Here is a 20,810-nt window from a genome sequence, read left to right on the forward strand (position 1 = left end):
AAAGCCTTTGATTGTGTGGATCATAACAAACTGTGGCAAGTTCTTAAAGAGATGGGAGTACCAGACCATCTTATTTGTCTCTTGAGAAACCTATATGCGGGTCAAGAAGCAACAGTGAGAACTGGACACGGAACCACTGATTGGTTCAAAATTGGGAAAGGAGTCCGGCAAGGCTGTATACTGTCACCCTGCCTATTTAACTTATATGCAGAGCACATCATGAGAAAGGCAGGGCTAGATGAATCAAAAGTTGGAATTAAGATTGCTGGAAGAAATATCAACAACCTAAGATACGCAGATGATACCACTCTAATGGCAGAAAGTGAAGAAGAACTAAAGAACCTCTTGTTGCGGGTGAAGAAGGAGAGTGCAAAACTTGGGTTGAAACTTAACATTAAGAAAACCAAGATCATGGCCTCTGGCCCTCTCAATTCCTGGCAAATAGATGGGGAAGAAATGGAGGTAGTGACAGATTTTGTTTTCCTGGGCTCCAAGATCACTGCAGATGGGGACTGTAGCCAAGAAATAAAAAGACGCTTGCTCCTCGGGAGGAAAGCCATGGCAAATCTAGACAGCACACTAAAAAGCAGAGACATCACCCTGTCAACAAAAGTGCGTATAGTCAAGGCTATGGTCTTCCCACTTGCAATGTATGGCAGTGAAAGCTGGACCATAAGAAAGGCTGAGCGCCAAAGAATTGAAGCCTTTGAGCTATGGTGCTGGAGAAGACTCCTGCGAGTCCCTTGGACTGCAAGGCGATCAAACCGGTCAGTCCTAGAGGAGATCAACCCTGACTGCTCTTTAGAAGGCCAGATCCTGAAGCTAAAACTCAAATACTTTGGCCACCTAATGAGAAGGAAGGACTCACTGGAGAAGAGCCTAATGCTGGGAAAGATTGAGGGCAATAGAAGAAGGGGACGACAGAGAATGAGGTGGTTGGATGGAGTCACTGAAACAGTAGGCGTGAGCTTAGATGGACTCCAGAAGATGGTAGAGGACAGGAAGGCCTGGAGGAACATTGGCCATAGGGTCGCGATGGGTCGGACACGACTTCGCAACTAACAACAACAAAAAAAAATAAGAAAAAAGGGGGGTATTTTAGCTAAAAATATTATTTGGGCAGCTAGGTATAATAATATAGAAACAAGTGGAGAGTAGCCTGCACCCTAACTGCCAGCAGTTCAGTAGTTTGATCCTGACCAACTCAAGGTTGACCCAGATTGTTGGGGGCAATATACTGATGCTATAAACTGCTTAGAAAGGGCTGCAAAGCACTATTTATTTATTTATTTATTTATTTATTTATTTATTTATTTATTTATTTATTTATTTATTTATTTTGTATACCGCCCTTCTCCCGAAGGACTCAGGGCGGTGAACAGGGCAATACATAATAAAAAACAAGGTACAAAAATTAAGTAATTAAACAGCAATGCCCGTAATAAATTAATACAGATTAAAAGGTTAAGATCAATTTATAAAACCCGACCCCATCCCATCAGGCCAGGCCAGCTTGTTCAAAGAGGTAGGTTTTAAGATCGCGCCGGAAAGAGCGGAGATCAGGCGCCATCCGGAGCTCGACCAGAAGATGGTATATGTAATAAGTGCTATTGCTACTGCTATTAAGTACACTGTAATAAAATGACTGGGATCAGATCCAGATTCACACTACAGGATCACAAGCTCCCTCTGCTGATACAAATTTCTTACCATCAGCATGAGTTATTTTAATTGTTCTATACTGTACAGTTAATACATAAGAACCCCAACATTTAGGATTTGAAAATAAGGTTTGAGTTAGACCAGGCGTGTCAAACTGCTGGCCCGCAGGCCAGATGCGTCATGCCAAAACCACGCCCACCCCATTGCCGGCAATGGGGAAAAAGTCCCAATACATCATGCGACATCACATGGCATCTCGAGTTTGACATGCCTGAGTTAGACTATGAAGTTAGATTACAGGTAATCCTCGCTTAGTGATTGTGATAGGGCCTACTGGAAGTTACAACAGAGCTCTCCAGAGCTATGGTACTTACAGACCAGTTCTGACAGCTACACACCTCCATGATCATGTAATCACATATTGGTCACTTGGCAACCAGTTTGCAGTTATGCCATTTGTAGTGTCCTGCAGTCACATCACTGCAATTTTTGTCATTTTTTGCCAGTTTCCAGAGTTTACTTCTGGTTTGCAGCAAAAAAAAACACCCATTGAAGAAAATGGGCTCATCTAACAACTGCCATATTCACTTAACAACCAGCAGATTTGCTTTAATGACTGCTACCAAAAAGATTGTGGTGACCTGCTTAATGACAGCCACAGCCTATGACTGTAATTCTGGACGCAATTAAGATCGTAAGTCCGGACTATCTGTATATATTTTCCCAAATCATGGGATGTGTCCAAATCACTTGTATTTTGAAACCTTCCTCCTTTCTTTTTCAAATGTTTTGTGGAACCAGAAATAATCTTAATTTTAATGTTACCTTCCTATGTTTCCCCAATGTTTTTAACCTTCCAGAAAAAAACTTTTGATCAACAATGGAAAAGTATCACATAACAACTTGACTAGCAAGTTGTAGCCAAAACCATTCATCTACAACTTAACATAGCTTTATACAACTTCAAACCATCTTAAAACATGCTAAGTTTTAAGATGGGATATGCAAGTTCTGTTATTTTGAGGGCACATACCAAGCTTTGCATGCTATGTTCCTCTACGCTACCCTCCAAAAGCATAAAGGAACAAAGCCTATTTAGAGTGTTGAAGATTTATAAAAGGAGAAATGGTTGTCTTATGTACCCATTTCTTATTTCCTAGCACATTTCCATTTTTTCTCCCAAGAGCCCAATTTTTGCCCCTACCTATTCTGGGTCCATAGAACTAATGCTAGCAGGCATCAGCCAAGTCATAATTGTCACATGATAGCTTTAAGGTATTATGGAATATTTAGTTGTTTTGGGTTATATCACCCATTTCCCTTTTTTATAATTTCTCACACAGCTAAAGCCTTTGCAGAATTTCATTTTTGTTTTTCTATAAGCACAAGAATATCAAAGTAATGTTGCCAAGAATCTCATAGCTCACATCTACTTGAGACAATGGAGCAACTATCAACTGGCAGTCACAGGTACTGATGAATTTTGTTTTAAGAATAAAAATGTTGTGATAATAAAATATTCCAAATGTTGCGAACTCATGTTGTTCCAGTAATAGTTAACTAAAGCAAATAACAAGAACAATAAAAACTTCTCTCTCCTAACATCTTAGGAAAAATATTGTCTGCATGAACGCAACTATTAAACAAGCAAACAGTGCTAAGTAGCATTTTAATACTTTTCATTCATCACCTTTTCTAAGTGGGATGTTCTAACTATTTTTGTCCATGTTCTGAGACAACTTTTAAGATCAAGAAAAGCTTTCCTGAGTTTGTCAGAAATAGGGACAATGCAAATTAACTGCATGCCACTGTAAGGTAATCTTTTAAGTAAACATAGCCAATAGACAATAATTGTATACTAATATAGTGTATGTACAGCTTCCTAGTTTTACTGCCTAGGAACAGTAAGAAATGGTTTGCAACCTTAGTTGGTTAATTGGATTTGGAAAGTTGCAAGCTTTTGAGCTTGCTTTTCATTTTTCCTGTGGAAGACACTGTAATTCTCAAATGCACATGGTATAAATTAACCAATAAGAAGCATTTTAAATATTCAGTTTAGACATACACAGCAATTACAGCAGAAATCGACAATATGCACTGACACCATGGCAAATATTCTTAGTTTCTATGGACTACTGAAAAAGTTTTTTAAAAAAAACTTTAAAAAGGCTCAATCTTGTGACTAATAGCACGCACTAGATTTCATTGTTCGGTACAAAGTTCAGAAAATCCCCAGGTTTTCAATTTGAAGGTCTTATAAGATAATTTTAGTTATTATAAAGGGTTTTAATTTTTGAATCCTATAACCTCATGCAAGGTTGGGTAATGGTTTCCATCTTCGCCAAAGAATGCTAAGCCAAGTTACAGTATCAGGGAACAAAAGAAGAGAGACTGCCTAACATTTTGCAGAAATGTCACCTATAAAATATCCTTTCAAGTCTCCCAGCCAATTCAACCCATTAGATGGCACCAGGCTAAACAAAATCTGGCTGAAACTTCTACATAGTCAATAAAGAGCTAAAGTGAACTGTGAGCATGATTTTACTCTCCCTTTAGGCAATTATATTATTTGAATTTAATCCATTCTATTTTATCACGCAAATTGCAAATGAACCAAACAAAGCAGCTTAACAAACAGCACTCAACTTTGCCAAAAAAAGAGTAAGAAAATAAAAGAAAAATCAAGACTTACTGTATATTCAAATAGCATACATTAATGATACCCATGGGAGGATATCAGAGACTGTGTGCCTACTTGGTTCATCCCATTATTATATGGATGCCAGCCAGTTAGTGTATTTCCGATTCAAGAATTAAAATAGTATTTAAATTAGTTTTGGGAATAGAAAGGCTGGCAGGCACCATTTCCTCTCTGCTTCAATTATAACTCACCAGATTTCAGCCTTCTTTCTGCCCCAACTAAATAATTTTATTTATCCTACCCTAGTTCACCAGGGGATAGGTACACCAATATTTTTTATTATATTCTCTAATATAAGATATTCTTTATAAAGTTTATTTGATTGAGATCATGATAAGTATATTTGAAAGCATATTGATTTATTCTCATCTCAAATGGCGTTCAAAATTAATAATAGATTAACTGTAATCTAATTCACAAGATGAAAGTGGTATGAAAAACAGATAGGGAAAATATTTTATTTCGTAATCAAAGACTGATTGTGGTGATAGTTCAACAAATAATGCAAATAAAGCCAAGTTTAAACTTTAATCAGCACTTGTCTCTTCAGGCCAACAAAGTTACAAACAAATAGCAAAAAGAATACACTAAAATCATCTTGCAATCATGCATAAATTAAATACTGAATATATCTAGCACTACAGCCTATAATAATTTAAAAGGATTTAACACTGCTAGATATTTACACAAATAATACATATTTTAATGAAATATCATCATTTGTGCAATAATAATTGACCAATAAATTTAAATACAATAATTACAATAACTGAAAATGGCTTAGAGTAATATTCTATACATACAAATTCCTCTAGATTAATCTCCAGTCAGGTCACTTTCTCTCTTTCTCTCTCCTTTTTTCTCCATAAATAATTTCATAATTATTTTTAATATATATATTTTGCATGACTATAAATACAGTATAGTACTGTAAGTATTGTTTACCATATCGTCAAAATCCACTGCTTTCATATACAATAAATATCTAAAATCCTGAACATTTATGTTCCTTCAAAAATCATAAATTCCACATCTATTACAGATAGCACACATAAGTACCATTGTAATAAATAAAATATTGAGACAGCACACAAGACCAAAACTAAGAATAAAATGAGCTGTACTTTGCATTAAATTTAATGCATATCTGTTAATTATTCCAAGAACCTCTTCTGCAAAAAACGTAAATGTTTTGTTCAGTTTCCTCTTATCCATAACTTAAATTATAATTGTTTAACAATTTTAACAATGTATCAAATGTTAAATAGCTATAAGTTAATAATGGCAGCTTTGCCACTTTTCTGTTTTATAGCAGTCAAATCCCTGCTGCTCTTTGAAATTCCAAAGCACTGCAGAGTAAAAAGTCGTATCTATTGAAGAGTACATATTTTGGATATCTAAACTGCAAAATCTTTAAGTCTCTAAAATTTTAACTGATGAGCCCTTAAAAATTAAGAAGAAAAACCCACCGCGTCTTTTCTTCCAAACTCATTTCAGCCACACTGAAGCAGCTTTCATTGTCTCAACCACTGGAACAGTATAGCTAAATCCAAAACTTTAAGATACTGTACTGACATAGGCAACTGAAGGAGAGAGGCATAAGGCAGGCAAATGTGCATTATGACATCATGACACAAACTCACCTGAGTAACATGAACCTCTGGCAACCACTGTTATATCTTTTTGATGCTTGCAAGCAGCTCTTCGGAGAAAGCATTCATTTTGATAGGTGTCTCCATTGGAACCACAAACAGGAATATAATTTGTATGACACTGGAAAGAGAGAGAGAGAGGGAAGGAAGGAAGGAAGGAAGGAAGGAAGGAAGGAAGGAAGGAAGGAAGGAAGGAAGGAAGGAAGGAAGGAAGGAAGGAAGGAAGAGATTTATGCAAATCCATGCATGTATACAACCTAAAATAATTCTGCAGCAGAAGTTCACAAGACTTAAAATGTTTATTTGAAAAGAAGACAACACTGAATTTAAGACCCTCCAAAAGATGAGGTAAGACCAGATCAGGGATGGTAAAGGAGAGAGGTAATTAGAATTAATTATTAATAAAATTATTAGCCTATAAAATAAGATATCATTTACAAAATTACTTGGTTGGCATATACCAAGCATTCTTCCTCATCCACTCAAATCATTTACACGTAAGTTTACAAAAGCACGTACTTTCATTCCTTTCCATCCTTCCAACAGAAACAGCCAAAAATAATAAAAATTGATCCACTTTTTTTTTCTAAGGGAGGGATATTTTCACTAAGAAGATATGTATAAGAAAGAAAATAAACTGAGGCCAAAGTAAGTAATAACTGAATAGCACAGAAGATAGCTCTGCATAAGCATTACCAAAAGAGTTAAATTCACCAGGCAAGCAGCTTCTCTCAAGCAAGAGCTAATTTTAAAAGACATCCCAGCTTTTCAGCAGGAAACCTTCAGCCTATTTCTGAGTTTTCAACGACTTCTGTTCTAATATGGGAATGAACAAGTTTTCTCCTAATTTATAGAATCACTAAGCATTCTTATCAAACACAGGATCTGGAAATTAGACTACAAACAATCCATGGGATTTGTTAGAATAGTTTTTAAAAACAGTCTGAAATAAAACACAACTACACACCCACAGGCACACATAGAAAGTATTCCTAAATGGCTTATTTGTCAGTTAATAAATTATGTCACAGGTTTCTTCACTAAAAGGTAAAGGTAAAAGGTAAAGGTTCCCCCGCACATGTGTGCTAGTCGTTTCCGACTCTAGGGGCCGGTGCTCATCTCCGTTTCAAAGCCGAAGAGCCAGCGCTTGTCTGAGGACATCTCCGTGGTCATGTGGCCGGCATGACTAGACGCCAAAGGCGCACGGAACGCTGTTACCTTCCCACCGGAGTGGTCCCTATTTTTCTACTTGCATTTTTACGTGCTTTCGAACTGCTAGGTTGGCAGAAGCTGGGACGAGTAACAGGCGCTCACTCTGTTACGCGGCACTCGGGATTCGACCCGCCAAACTGCCGACCTTCCGATTGACAAGCTCAGCGTCCTAACCCACTGAGCCACCGCGTCCCTTCTTCACTAAAAGGTATGTATACACAAATGCACAAATACCCTACCATTATGAATTTGTGCTTTTTGCCTGTGTGATATAATATAGAACTTCAGTGAAAAGAATGGTTTCTGAAAATTACTCTTCAGCAGATGTCTGGTGAATTTTGAAAATAAAAAAGGCAGTTTTGCAAAGATGCTATCATATGATTGCCTGTGATATCATGTTAACACACCTTATGTCCTTGGCATATTTGACACATTTTAAAGAGTTAGGGTCTAGAGCAATCTGCAACGTAAAGGATGATATGTAAATAAATCAATTTATATGTACTAATCTGAGAAAGAGACAAGGCAAAGGATCAATCTACTGTACAAATCAAAATGGAATTCAATATTTAAAGCTGATCTAAGAGTCAAATTACAAGGCATGCATGTCTATAAAATTATGCAACAACATTCCCACAACATATTGCAATTACATGTAGTTCTCATTTAATGACTGTTCAGTGACCATTTGAAATTACAAAGGTGCTGAACAACTTATGACCCATGTTCTGCTTAAGGATCCATGTGATTGCTTAAGAGACTTTACTCTTCAGTCTTCTAAAAACATACTATTTCTACTAATTTTTATTGTGCAAAATTAATTAAGACAATAAATGTATATATTCCATATTAAAAGATAAGTTCATTATCATAATAAAGAAAAGGAAAAAAGGCCTAGCAAATTCAGTTGCAAACAAAACAACTCCAAAAACCATTGATCAGAATGCTTAAAGTCTTCCTCCTTGTCTCTTTGTCTAATTCAGTTCTAAAGAATACGGTACACCACATTATGTATTTCCAAGAATCAAATTCTCAGACATGTTTATAATTATCTCAACAGTTCAGTCTATGTCCATTCATGAATATGAAAAATCCTTACCTGTAATTGGCATACGCATTTCCAACTCTCTCCCTCTTCTTTGCAAACACCCCCGTATTTACATGATGATTCATCACATACTTTCTCATCCAATTCTTTAACATTTAACTCTGAAAAATAAAAGATTAAACATCTGGTATATTGTGTGTTTTCAGAAATATCAACTAATTTTGCTGTACTGATTAAGGAGAAAAGCATCTAATAGAAATATGTATAATGAAGCACTGAAAGATATTTTTTTAAAGTTTAATAAAAAGCAACCAGGAAGTTGCAACTTTGATCAATAGAGCCTATTGAGTAGTTATAGTGCTAAACTATCTCCCCGCTTTCCATTTTGCTATTCATAATCAATAGATCATAACTTGCTTTTATTCAGGCGTACCAGAGGTAAACCTTGGACAGGAGTTGGCAGTTTAGAGAGGATTTAATTCTGGGCAGGGGAAAAAAACAGAGCAAAGATGCTAGGAAAAATACTGACTATCTCTTTCCTCTTATCTTTGATGCTCAGAATCATAGCTGCCTTGTTGGTTGCCCTTTAGAAAATAATTTCTGATCATATGTACTCTGGCCCTTCCCAGACTGCCAATTCTCAGCAAGATGTCTCAGCTGATGCCGTTCTTGGAACACCACAAGTGTGAAGTAACAAGATGAACTAGATGGTTGTTCAAACAGTAAGGCTGTCAGAAGGGAAATACTACCAGTATTTGCCATCATATACTTCCCTGAGTCTACAAGCAAGGTTATAGTTTTCCATTTCAAGAAGTGGGGAGGAAACCTAAAGTGAATGTCAACAAGCTGCTAACTATTGCAGTAAATGAGAACCAAAGATGTATCTTGCAGCAGCTTACTTCAACTTGACATAACTTGTTAAGATCTGTGATTAATGCCCAATGTATGTATAGTACAATATTAGAGCACAATTGCCAACATACTTCCTTTTCCCTGTTAAACCATGAACCACAAAACTCTGGGATTCCTCAGAGAAAGATCAGTACCAATGGATAAGCCTCAGAGAAAGCTATTTATTACTGCCCAGCTCCTACCACCCTCAATTCAATTGCAATACGATGTTCCACTGATAACATACTTGGCGGATATCCTCTGGGAACTGAAATGTATTTCATCCTAAGCTGGAGGCATATGAATGAATGTTATTCCACACAAGACAATATCTTAGGTGTGGGGAAATGTTGATCAAATGTTAGTCAAGAATCATTCTCACTAGTATCTATTTTTCTGTGGGTTTTTTTTAAAAAGTGGTATGAAAGACCATTCTATCATGCAAATCATCTCTTACCTATCTGAATGAGTTTACTACCTCAGCAATATCTAAATCGCTTGTATGCACTTTAAAACATTCTGCAATGCATACTGAAAATGTTCCTTGAAGGCAGACAGTTCAAAGCTGTGGTCTTTACAAAGGCTTTTATTTGCAAATACTTATATATGCATTCATTTGGTACTCTTAAAGTTACACAGAAATCAGATTGACTATATGCTCTGCAGCCAAAGATGGAGAAGCTCTATACAGTCAGTAAAAACAAGACCAGGAGCTGACTGTGGCTCAGACCATGAACTTCTTATTGCAAAGTTTAGGCTTAAACTGAAGAAAGTAGGGGAAAGCACTAGGCCACTCAGGTATGAATTAAATCATATCCCTGTTGAATATAAAGTAGAGGTGACAAATAAATTTAAGGAATTAGATCTGATAGACAGAGTGCCTGAAGAACTATGGACAGAGGTTCGCAACATTGTACAACAGGTAGCAACCAAAACCATCCCAAAGAAAAAGAAATGCAAGAAAGCAAAATGCCTGTCTGAGGAAGCTTTGCAAATAGCTGAGGAAAGGAGGGAAGCGAAAGGCAAGGGAGAAAAAGAAAGATACGCCCAATTGAATGCAGAATTCCAGAGAATAGCTAGAAGAGATAAGAATGCCTTCTTAAATGAACAGTGCAAAGAAATAGAAGAAAACAATAGAATAGGGAGGACCAGAGATCTTTTCAAGAAAATTGGAGAGATGAAGGGAACATTTAATGCAAAAATAGGCATGATAAAGGACGAAAATGGCAGAGACCTAACAGAGGCAGAAGAGATTAAGAAGAGGTGGCAAAATTACACAGAAGAACTATACAAGAATGAGCTTAACGTCCCTGATAATCACAATGAGGTGGTCACTGACCTTGAGCCAGACATCCTAGAATGTGAAGTGAACTGGGCCTTAGAAAAGCTGAGCAACAACAAAGCTAGTGGAGGTGACAGTATTCCAGCTGAGTTATTCAAAATCTTAAAAGATGATGCAGTAAAAGTGCTACACTCAATTTGCCAGCAAATTTGGAAAACTCAACAGTGGCCACAGGATTGGAAAAGATCAGTTTACATTCCAATTCCAAAGAAAGGCAGTGCCAAAGAATGTTCAAACTACCACACCACTGCAATTTCTCATGCTAGTAAAGTTATGCTTAAAATCCTACAAGCTAGACTCCAGCAGTATGTGGACCGAGAACTACCAGAAGTACAGGCAGGATTTCGAAGAGGCAGAGGAACTAGAGATCAAATTGCCAACATACGCTGGATAATGGAGAAAGCTAGGGAGTTCCAGAAAAACATCTACTTCTGCTTCATTGACTATGCTAAAGCCTTTGATTGTGTAGATCATAACAAATTGTGGCAAGTTCTTAAAGAGATGGGCGTACCAGACCATCTTATTTGTCTCTTGAGAAACCTATATGTGGGCCAAGAAGCAACAGTGAGAACTGAACTCCAAAATTGGGAAAGGAGTCCGGCAAGGCTGTATACTGTCACCCTGCCTATTTAACTTACGGAAGAAATATCAACAACCTAAGATATGCAGATGATACCACTCTAATGGCAGAAAGTGAAGAGGAACTAAAGAGCCTCTTGTTGCGGGTGAAGAAGGAGAGTGCAAAACTTGGGTTGAAACTTAACATAGTCAATGCTATGGTCTTCCTAGTTGCAATGTATGGCAGTGAAAGTTGGACCATAAGAAAGGCTGAGCGCCAAAGAATTGAGGCCTTTGAACTCTGGTGCTGGAGAAGACTCCTGCGAGTCCCTTGGACTGCAAGGCGATCAAACCGGTCAGTCCTAGAGGAGATCAACCCTGACTGCTCTTTAGAAGGCCAGATCCTGAAGCTAAAACTCAAATACTTTGGCCACCTAATGAGAAGGAAGGATTCACTGGAGAAGAGCCTAATGCTGGGAAAGATTGAGGGCAAGAGAAGAAGGGGATGACAGAGAATGAGGTGGCTGGATGGAGTCACTGAAGCAGCAGGCGTGAGCTTAAATGGACTCCAGAAGATGGTAGAGGACAGGAAGGCCTGGAGGAACGTTGTCCATAGGGTCACGATGGGTCGGACACGACTTCTCAGCTAACAACAACAACAAAGTTACTAGCTCATAGGATTATATTTTAAGTCACTTCAACTGTCAGAATAAATGTAACTGAAAATGTACACTGGACTTATCTGTATGTATTTTTCACCATCTGCATGCCACCTGCTTTACCATACTGCTCAGAACACGATCTTCCGCCTGATCTTGAAGTATAACTGCAAGAGTCCGATGGTGTTCCCTGTGGTCCTCTGGATCTTCCTACTTCTAAAGGAAGGCCTAAAGAACCAAACAGCAGTACTCCAGATAGCTGCTATGAAGCATTACTCTTGGAGACAGCTGGAATTGCTATACTTCTGGTCAATTGGCTTTGGAGCAGGCTAATTCCAAAGTCTGCTAAACTAATTTGAAATAAGCTTCAATTTACTTAAAGATTATGGTCAGTGAGGTTTTGTAGCCAAGGTGGGATTATCAAAAAGATACTAGGAGACTGTCAAAACTCAGGAAGATCACAATAGCCCTCCTAGTGTCTAGCCTCAGTGGAAAACCAAATTGACTCTGTGTATTAAGGTTTGGGTTAGGAACAGCATGATGGTATCCAGGTAGATAATTTTTTGGTCTGTGTGCATCTTGCCATTCTTGTGGACCGATACATTTTCTATTCACACTCATCAGCTTCTCACAATCTCATTTTGTTTCTCATATACTTTTTCATCCAGTTACATATCCGGATGTTCATCTCCTGTCTTTTCTATCTAGGCTTCTAATCTTTCCTTTCCTGCTTGTCCTCTGATTTTGCTCTCTAAAGGGGTATCTAGTTAAACCCATTATCTACCACACTTCATTTCCTTTCACCTCCTATTCTCATGTGTTCCAATCATCTGCTCCTCTCAATCCTCCATTAATGTAAAGCTCATGTCAACCAACAAGGATAAGCTTGCATATTTATTGCTGCTCTTAAAGTCAGACCTGTATAACTGCTAATGGGAGTCCAAGTATCTGTGAATATGCTCCTTTGCATATTCAGGGACCACATTTGAAAATGTGGAAAGAGAAATGTGGTGGAAAACTCATCCAATAAGAGCCAACAACTGGAAATAAACAAAAATGATGGTTCATTTTTCAAAAGCTGGCAGGCTACAAGGAGTCACTGGTGTTTTGCATCCAAACAAGCCAAGAAAAAAGCAGCCCAATGTCACATAGGTCTATATATAATGTTAGCATTCATTTACAGTACATTAAAAGGAATCTCCAATGGAGAGATAAAGAAAAAAGAAAAATCAGGCATCCGTCATGATTTATAAAATGTTATAAACATAGCCTTTGAAATGCAAGGTAACAGCTTTGACATACTGAAAGTGTCAAGGCTTAAATTGTCTATCAAACTCACCATATACTTCACTGTGGAAGGATGATGATGTCACGTGATGTGCTGCGATGTATCGCAACTTTTTTTCCATTGCCAGCATTGGGGAGGGGGCACCATTTAGCCATGACATATCTGGCCTGCGGGCTGGCAATTTGACACTCCTGGTCTATACAATATTTTATTTTTATAAAAATAAATGATTATAAAATATAATTTATTCAAGCTCAATTCCCCATCCTCCACAAGAAGAAAACATTGCTAAAACTGGATCAGGCTAGAGTTGTGTGCCCAGGCTTAAGCACATGAGTAGGACCTGGGAAAGGAGGAGTCAATAGGTATAGGATTTAGATGGGAAAGAGAAGAGCCAGCAGTTTCCAGGACAGACATAGCCCTGATGTAAATATGTAACTGCTTGGCTTCAGAGCCACCAAATGAGGTGTGAAGTATCCATTAATTCAAAAGAGGAGGAGGAAGAACCTTTAACTTTAAAACCTTCAGGGGAAAAATAGTGTTTTATATCTTTGCATTAGCAGCATCTGAAAGACTGCAACCCAGACAAGCTGTATCTGAGAATTTTCATAAGTGGAACCGAGCTAAGCTGTTATCTGTCAAAAGATCTATGATTTACTCCTGAGTCCTGACAAGCAAGCTGAGCTGAAATGCTCTGCTGGTTGTATTTGACTTACAAGTTGCCAGTTCCCCACCTAATTCAGATTTTTCTCATTCCCCTCTAAACTTGGAATTATCATTCTCTCAGGTGAAAATGATCTCTCAGAAACTACAACCCCAGAATTCTTTGGATGAACCCCCCCCAAAAAAGGAGAAAATTAACCAACTAATCTCCAAAAAAAAACCCCAATTCCACAATCACTTTGAAATAATATGAAGCAGGTTTGTCAAAAAACTTCACAAAGTGCGGTGCCTCAGTAATTATATGGCTAAATTGCTCCTAGGCTGTGCCTTGTAGAACTATGGTTACCTAACTTCTATTTGAACGTGTGGGGAAACAAAACTGATCTCCATCAAGCTAGTTGAACTGTTACAGCAACTCTTCCAAGCTACTGGATACTGCAGCTTGGTGCAGTACCACAAAAAAAGTCTTTTTTGAGAGCAACAAAGAAGAGCAAAGCCAGCATGGCACATTCCATCCACCTGGTTGGGATTGTCTGCTCCCCTGTCAGTTCACTTAAGAGCAGTGGCACAAATTATGAAAGAGCAATATCACATAATTGTCCATCTGGTATCAGCAAGAGAGAAAGAGGGAAGGCTTCCCTCACAAAATGCAAACCACTTTGGCTCAGCTAGGATTAATTGTCATTACCTTATCCCTTCTTAGAACTGTCACTTGAGTTGCCATTTTAATATATATATATTCAACTTATCTTGTTTCATTGAGAATTCTTTAACCAAAATCTTAAGACTTCACATCTTATCCAGTCTGAAGCACCTGATCATTTGAAATTTAGGAAAAACAGAATTCAAACATATGATGACCATTTTTTGTTTGTTTTTAAAAAACGTTAACAATGATACAGTGTACATAGGTAGTCCTTCACATACAGTACAACCATAATTGGGACCAGAATTTCTGTCATAAGTTGGTGCGGTCATAAAGCAAATCATCTCATGACCAGACCCAATTTTACAACCAATTTTACTGCAGTCATTAAACAAATCATGTAGTCATTAAGTGAGTCACACAGCTAGTAAGCAAATCCAGATATAGGAGATGATCAGGCTGAGACTGAAGAAGGGATCAAATGTGGCTTCCGGTTTGCCAGGCAGCCGCTATGGACAGCTGGGAGACTTGCTCTCTCTCCCCCGTCCAGTTTTGCATTGCTGAGGGGCCCTGAAAATGGCCGAAAGTCACCCCAAAGAGGCGACCAGTGAGGAGGGGTGCTCACTGGATCGCAGGAGTGCCACAACTCTCCCGTTAGATCTGGCATTCCCTCCAAACCAGCGGACGAAAGTACCAGCCATTATGGCTCATCCCTAGGCTGTGAACAGCGAGAAATTGAAATTGATTGAATGAACCTTTTTTTTTTTTGCACACAGCGGAAGAGGCCTAAAGCGAAAAGGTTTTTAAAAACCCAGCTGAAGGACTGGGGTGAGGGTGCGCATGCCCACAGAAAGGGCTCTGCGTGCCACCCGTGGCACACGTCCATAGGTTCGCCACCATGGAACTAGAGGATCCTTGAAAAAGAACAGTTGGATGAGAAGATATACAATACAGAACAACCATGTTGATATGGAAGAAAGAGACAACCCACTAGATCTACAGGTCCTCTCAAAAAAATGCGACTGGATGGTTTTGCCAATATCAATTAATACATGATACATGATATTACAAGGAGATTGGTCGATGACCCAAAAACAAAGACATGGAAGATGATTTGGCAAAAGAAAAAAGCCAGAATAAGACTCAAGAAGAATGGAATTTTGACCATCTTATTGAAATCTAAAACAGAATGTACTTAAATAGATAAGAGATGCATGTTGAACACAAGACATTGTTATAAACTGAGATAAAGAAAAAATTTTGGTCATTAAAATTTAGCAGTATAAATACTAATAGCTAATTTGAATATTGATTTGTGCATAAAGGTCATGTAAAGGTGAATAATGTAGGTAAGCTAAAAACCTATTGATGAAAGTAATAAACAGGTCTATATGGAACGTTAAAAACGAAAATTATCAGTTTAAGCAAGAGATAGCAGATACAAAGAGGAAGAGAGAGGAAGTATTAAATACTGAAATAAAAAGAAATTTTGGTTACTATTTAAAAAAAACAAAAACTGAAAACTAGCAAAAAGGAAGGATATCATATTGTATCCTTAATTTGTTGACATAGAGAGTGAGAAGTTAAGTAGACGGGATGTGTATTTTGAATATTAGATTTTGTGAGGAATGGTGATAGATGAATTGGGAGTATATTAAAAATCTTGGGAATGATAAATATCAAAGGTTAAATCTAAATGTTAGTGGAAATTAAAACTGAAAAACCTATTAGGTCATTGATTGTCTAAAAGATTGTATGTTAAAACAACTAGAATATGTGTAAACTAAAAACTATGGATATTTGTAAGAAAGTTATTTTCTATGTGATTGATAAGATAAAACTTTAAATTTACAAATAGACAGTATGTATGAAGGGAAAAAGAGAGGAAATGTTTATGGTAGCAATCTGAAATCTGTACTAATGATATCTGTATGTACCGTATATACTTGAGTATAAGCCGACTCGAGTATAAGCCGAGACCCCCCAATTTCACCCCCAAAAACTGGAAAAAGTTATTGACTCGAGTATAAGCCGATCCGCCGTTCTGCAAGCCTCCGCCGCCGGCGGAGGCTGGATCCGCCATTTTGCAAGCCTGAATACACAGGAATACCCTGTGTGGCCGCGGCTCTCGGGGAAGCCCTGGCTGTCCGCTTCCTCGCTCCACGCTGCCATTCGGGGCCCGCGCGTTCCCCGGGCAAATCGCGGCGCCCAGCAGGCGAGGAAACACGCCCGCTCCAGTCGCCCCCCCTTCCCTCAGGAGACGCGAAGCAAGTGACCGCCCGGAGCTTACCGAGGACTTGCGCGCGGCTGAGGCTTCGGTGCTTCCAGGATCGTGCGCACCTCTCCCAAGCCGCCGCCGTCCGGAGACCTGCCGAAGTTTGGGGAGGTTTGGGGAGGTGCGCGCGCACCTCCCCAAACCTCCCCAAACTTCGGCAGGTCTCCGGACGGCGGTGGCTTGGGAGAGGTGCGCGCGATCCCGGAAGCACCAAAGCCTCGGCCGCGCACAAGTCCTCGGTAAGTTTTTTTGTTGACTGGAGTATAAGCCGAAGTGGAATTTTTCAGCCCAAAAAGTGGGCTGAAAAATTCGGCTTATACTCAAGTATATACGGTAATTGAATTACTACTACTCAGCCACCACGTTGCTTTTCAAATATGTGAATGTAATATTAGAAAATCAATAAAATTTGTAAAAAAAAAAAAGGAGGGGATCAAATGTGTCATCAGCCTAGTGTCCACAAGAGATCTAAATCCAGGCCACCTGGTCAATTCCATTGACTTACTGCCACCAATTTGCTTTGATAATTAGTTCAGATTCTTGTAGAGAACATTAGCATACAATCAACCTATATATTCATTTATATTGGCTGGACTTCTGATCTCCTGCACTTGATACCAGCTTCCCCAATTGACTTTGCTTGTCTGAAACTAGCTGGGAAGGTCACAAATTGTGACCACAAAGCACTGCAACTGTCGTAAATGCAAGCCAGTTGCCAAGCACCCAAATTGTGGCATTTTCAGCTTTTATTCCTGTATGATTTGCCTATTTTGACAATTATTCATGAGGCTAAATACTATCTGTAAAAACATTTTATAGCAGTTCTCTTTCAAACCATAGCTGGAAATGAATTTTATATCTATCCACTACATCAGGGAAGTCAAACTGCCAGCCCACGGGCCAGTTGCATCATACAGAGACCACGCCCACCCCAGCTCCAGCAATGCAAGCACATTGCTAAGCACATTGATTTGTGCTTCTTAGATTGTAAGCCACCCTGAGTCTTCGGAGAAGGGCAGGATATAAATGGGATAAAAACAAACAAAAAAACCCCGTTGCGATACATCACAACATGTTATGTGACGTCGCAAGTTTGACACCCATGCACTACATTATCCAGCAGATAGGAGTATACAGTATGCTGATGATACCCAACTTTTTCTTTCCACCCCGAATCAACCCAGTGATGCCCTCGCCGTGATGTCCCGTTGCCTGGAGGCGGTCCGGGTTTGGATGGGGAGAAACAGGCTTTGTCTCAATCCTGACAAGACTGAGTGGCTGTTCATACCGGCATCTCGGGCTGACCAGCCTTCTCCATCATTAACAATAGGGGATGAGGTATTACCCCCGTTGATAGGGCTCGCAAGTTGGGCATCCTCCTGGATTCATGGCTCAGTTTTGAAGATCATATAGGAGCCGTGACCAGGGGGGCCTTTGCCCAGATTCGCCTGGTGCATCCCTATCTGGACCGAGATGCTCTATGTACAGTCACTCATGCGCTCGTGACCTCCCGGTTAGACTACTGCAATGCCGTCTATATGGGGCTGCCCTTGAGGACCACCCAAAGACTTCAACTGGTGCAGAATTCAGCCACGCGAGTTTTGATGGGAGCTTCCCAATACTCCCGTATAATACCTCCGTGAGCTACATTGGCTTCCAGTTGCCCTCCGGGTGAGATTCAAGGTACTGGTAATGACCTATAAAGCCCTAAATGGCTTGGGTCTGGACTATCTAAGGGAACACCTGCTGCCGGCATCATCTTCTCATCGTCCTGTGCGCCCCCACAGGGAGGGCCTTCTCAGGGTACCACCGGTTAATGAATGCCGGCGGGTTATTCCCAGGGGAAGGGCGTTCTCTGTGGGTGCGCCTGCCCTATGGAACCAACTACCCAAGGATCTTAGGACTGCCCCCGACCTTCGCTCATTTCGCCGGGACCTGAAAACTTGGCTCTTTGATCTGTTTGGTCCAGACTGTGGGGTTGTTAATTTAACTGGGTTTTAGATTTACTCTTGGGGCTTGAATTTAATTTAATTGTTTTAATTGATTTTAATTTTTGTATTTCATGGTTTTAACTGCCCTGTAAACCGCCCTGAGTCCTACGGGAATAGGGCGGTATACAAATTCAATAAAATAAATAAATAAATAAATAATCTTCGGTCAAGGGTATAAAACAACTACATTCCCCTGCTAGAACATCTGAACAAGATATGACCCAGAGACAGAACAAAGAAATGCATGTATAATAAATTGAATACATCAAAGAAACCATCTCAATAATACAGCTGGAAGAACTGTGGAAACAAATCTATAAAATTCATTTCAAATATTTTACCTTTTCTTAGCACTGCATTTTTCTGGATAGAGAGCTCTGGTGTAAAGAACAACCGGGGCGATAGATATAGTGGCACCAAGTGACAACAAGTATCCAGGGCCTGAAGGGGGAACTGGAGAGGATGTGGAAAACAAAGGCCAAAGTGGTCCCAGTAGTAGTAGTAGGTGCACGTGGGGCCAACAATTCATAAGCTGGGAAGAGTGGCTCAGACAGATCCCAGGAACAACATCAGAGCGTTTTCTCCAGCAGACTGCAGTGTTAGGAACAAGTAAGATGGGCAGTCCTCGACTTACAACAGTTCTTTTAGTGACCGTTTGAGTTTACGTCACTGGAAAAAGTGACTTATGACCATTTTTCACATTTATGACCATTGCAGCATCCCCAAGGTCACGTGATCAAAATTTGAATGCTTGGCAGCTGGCTCATATTTATAACAGGTGCAGCGTCCTAGGATCATATGATCACCTTTCGTGACCTTCTGACAAGGAAAGTTGATGGGGAAGCCAGAGTCACTTAACAACCATGTTACTAATTTAATAACTGCAGTGATTCACTTAACAAGTATAGCAAGAAAGGTCGTAAAATGGGGCAAATTTCACTTAACACCTCAGCATCTGTCTCACTTGCAGAAAACACACTCAAAGGGGTAAAAAGAAAATTTTATACATGTCCTAACAAGCAGTCTGCATTCTGTATAATCTTTTTTATAAGCTTTTGTCCTCTTTTATATCCATATACCATAAATATCTATAAAGCCCATTAGTTGGGCTGGTTCATTCCAATATTGACATTCTACTGCTAGGGATTTAATCCACTTTGTTAGCCATGACAAACAGCTTGCTTTGTAATACAGCTTGACCATTGGCTATAATTTCCAGTTTCTGCAAATCCCAAATAGAGGCAGCTCCAGAATCAAGCCTAAAAACCCACGACTTTAGATAAAGATCAGCACATAGTGAATGTGGCTAAAATTGCTCTACATGTACAGTCATTAATCAGAGTTTTTATTTTAGCATGTATTTTACAAATACCACTTATTTCTTACCTGTGAGAAGATATGTCTGCAACTAAGTATTTTAAATGCTTTTCTTATAACTTAAATATGTATGACATAAATATGTATGATATGTCTTTCTGTCTCAGTTAAGTTTGCAGCTGGGCACTCCATTGTTTTATTAATACAAATATGGAAACAAAAGTGTTAAACATAGCAGGGGATGATGGGGCTTGGCTCTTTCAAACCTTTGTCAGAAACTGATTGGTATCATCTACATGTTATTCTTTTGGCTAGACCATCTAAAGCAAGGAAAGAAAACTAAACAGACCACTATAACTGGAAGTAGGATCTCTAGTTCCATCAAATTGGTTGTCTATGGCCAATTCAATAACACTCTCTCTTTGGTCATTAGACTTGGAAAGATGGAAAGATGTCTGAATTCAAGAATTAGGATTTTAAAGGAACAGGAGGCTGCCATTTTGCTGAAGCTTAACTGGTTCAGATCTGCCTAGACAGAAAACTACCATTCTTATAACAATATGAATAAACAAGCAGTGTTTAGTCCCATAAACTATTGTTGCATTTTCATTCCCCCATATTGCCACTAAAGTACTTTGTGACAGTCAGTCAAGGCCACAAAAACCAGAAAAGGTTGTTGGGCACCATGCAATCAACAAATTTCTTAAATGAAACACCAGGACTGAATGAAATCCAATGGGAACTTTTAGTTTTAATCTAGGCCTATACACTCAAATCTATGGATTAATGAAGTAAATCTTCAATTGATTAATCAGTCAAGACAAATTATAAACCAGTAGGAGCAAATCCAAATCAACGGGACCTGGTTCCTAGTATTCTGGTTCAGCAGGATATTTCCAGTAGAC

General features: G+C 39.0%; 1 protein-coding gene across 1 annotated transcript in view; it reads right to left on the reverse strand.

The window, feature by feature from the left end:
- TMEFF1 (transmembrane protein with EGF like and two follistatin like domains 1) overlaps positions 1-20,810 on the reverse strand; it is a gene marked incomplete at its 5' end in the record, with an annotated part of 126,502 nt that overhangs the window by 52,000 nt on the left and 53,692 nt on the right. Inside the window, 2 exons of the mRNA XM_081324178.1 lie at positions 6,007-6,136; positions 8,327-8,436. Coding sequence (XP_081180304.1) covers positions 6,007-6,136; positions 8,327-8,436 — 240 coding nt within the window. The remainder of the gene's footprint in view (positions 1-6,006; positions 6,137-8,326; positions 8,437-20,810) is intronic.

This window comes from Vipera berus (genome assembly GCF_964194415.1).
Source record: "Vipera berus genome assembly, chromosome: 3".
Lineage (NCBI taxonomy): Eukaryota > Metazoa > Chordata > Lepidosauria > Squamata > Viperidae > Vipera > Vipera berus.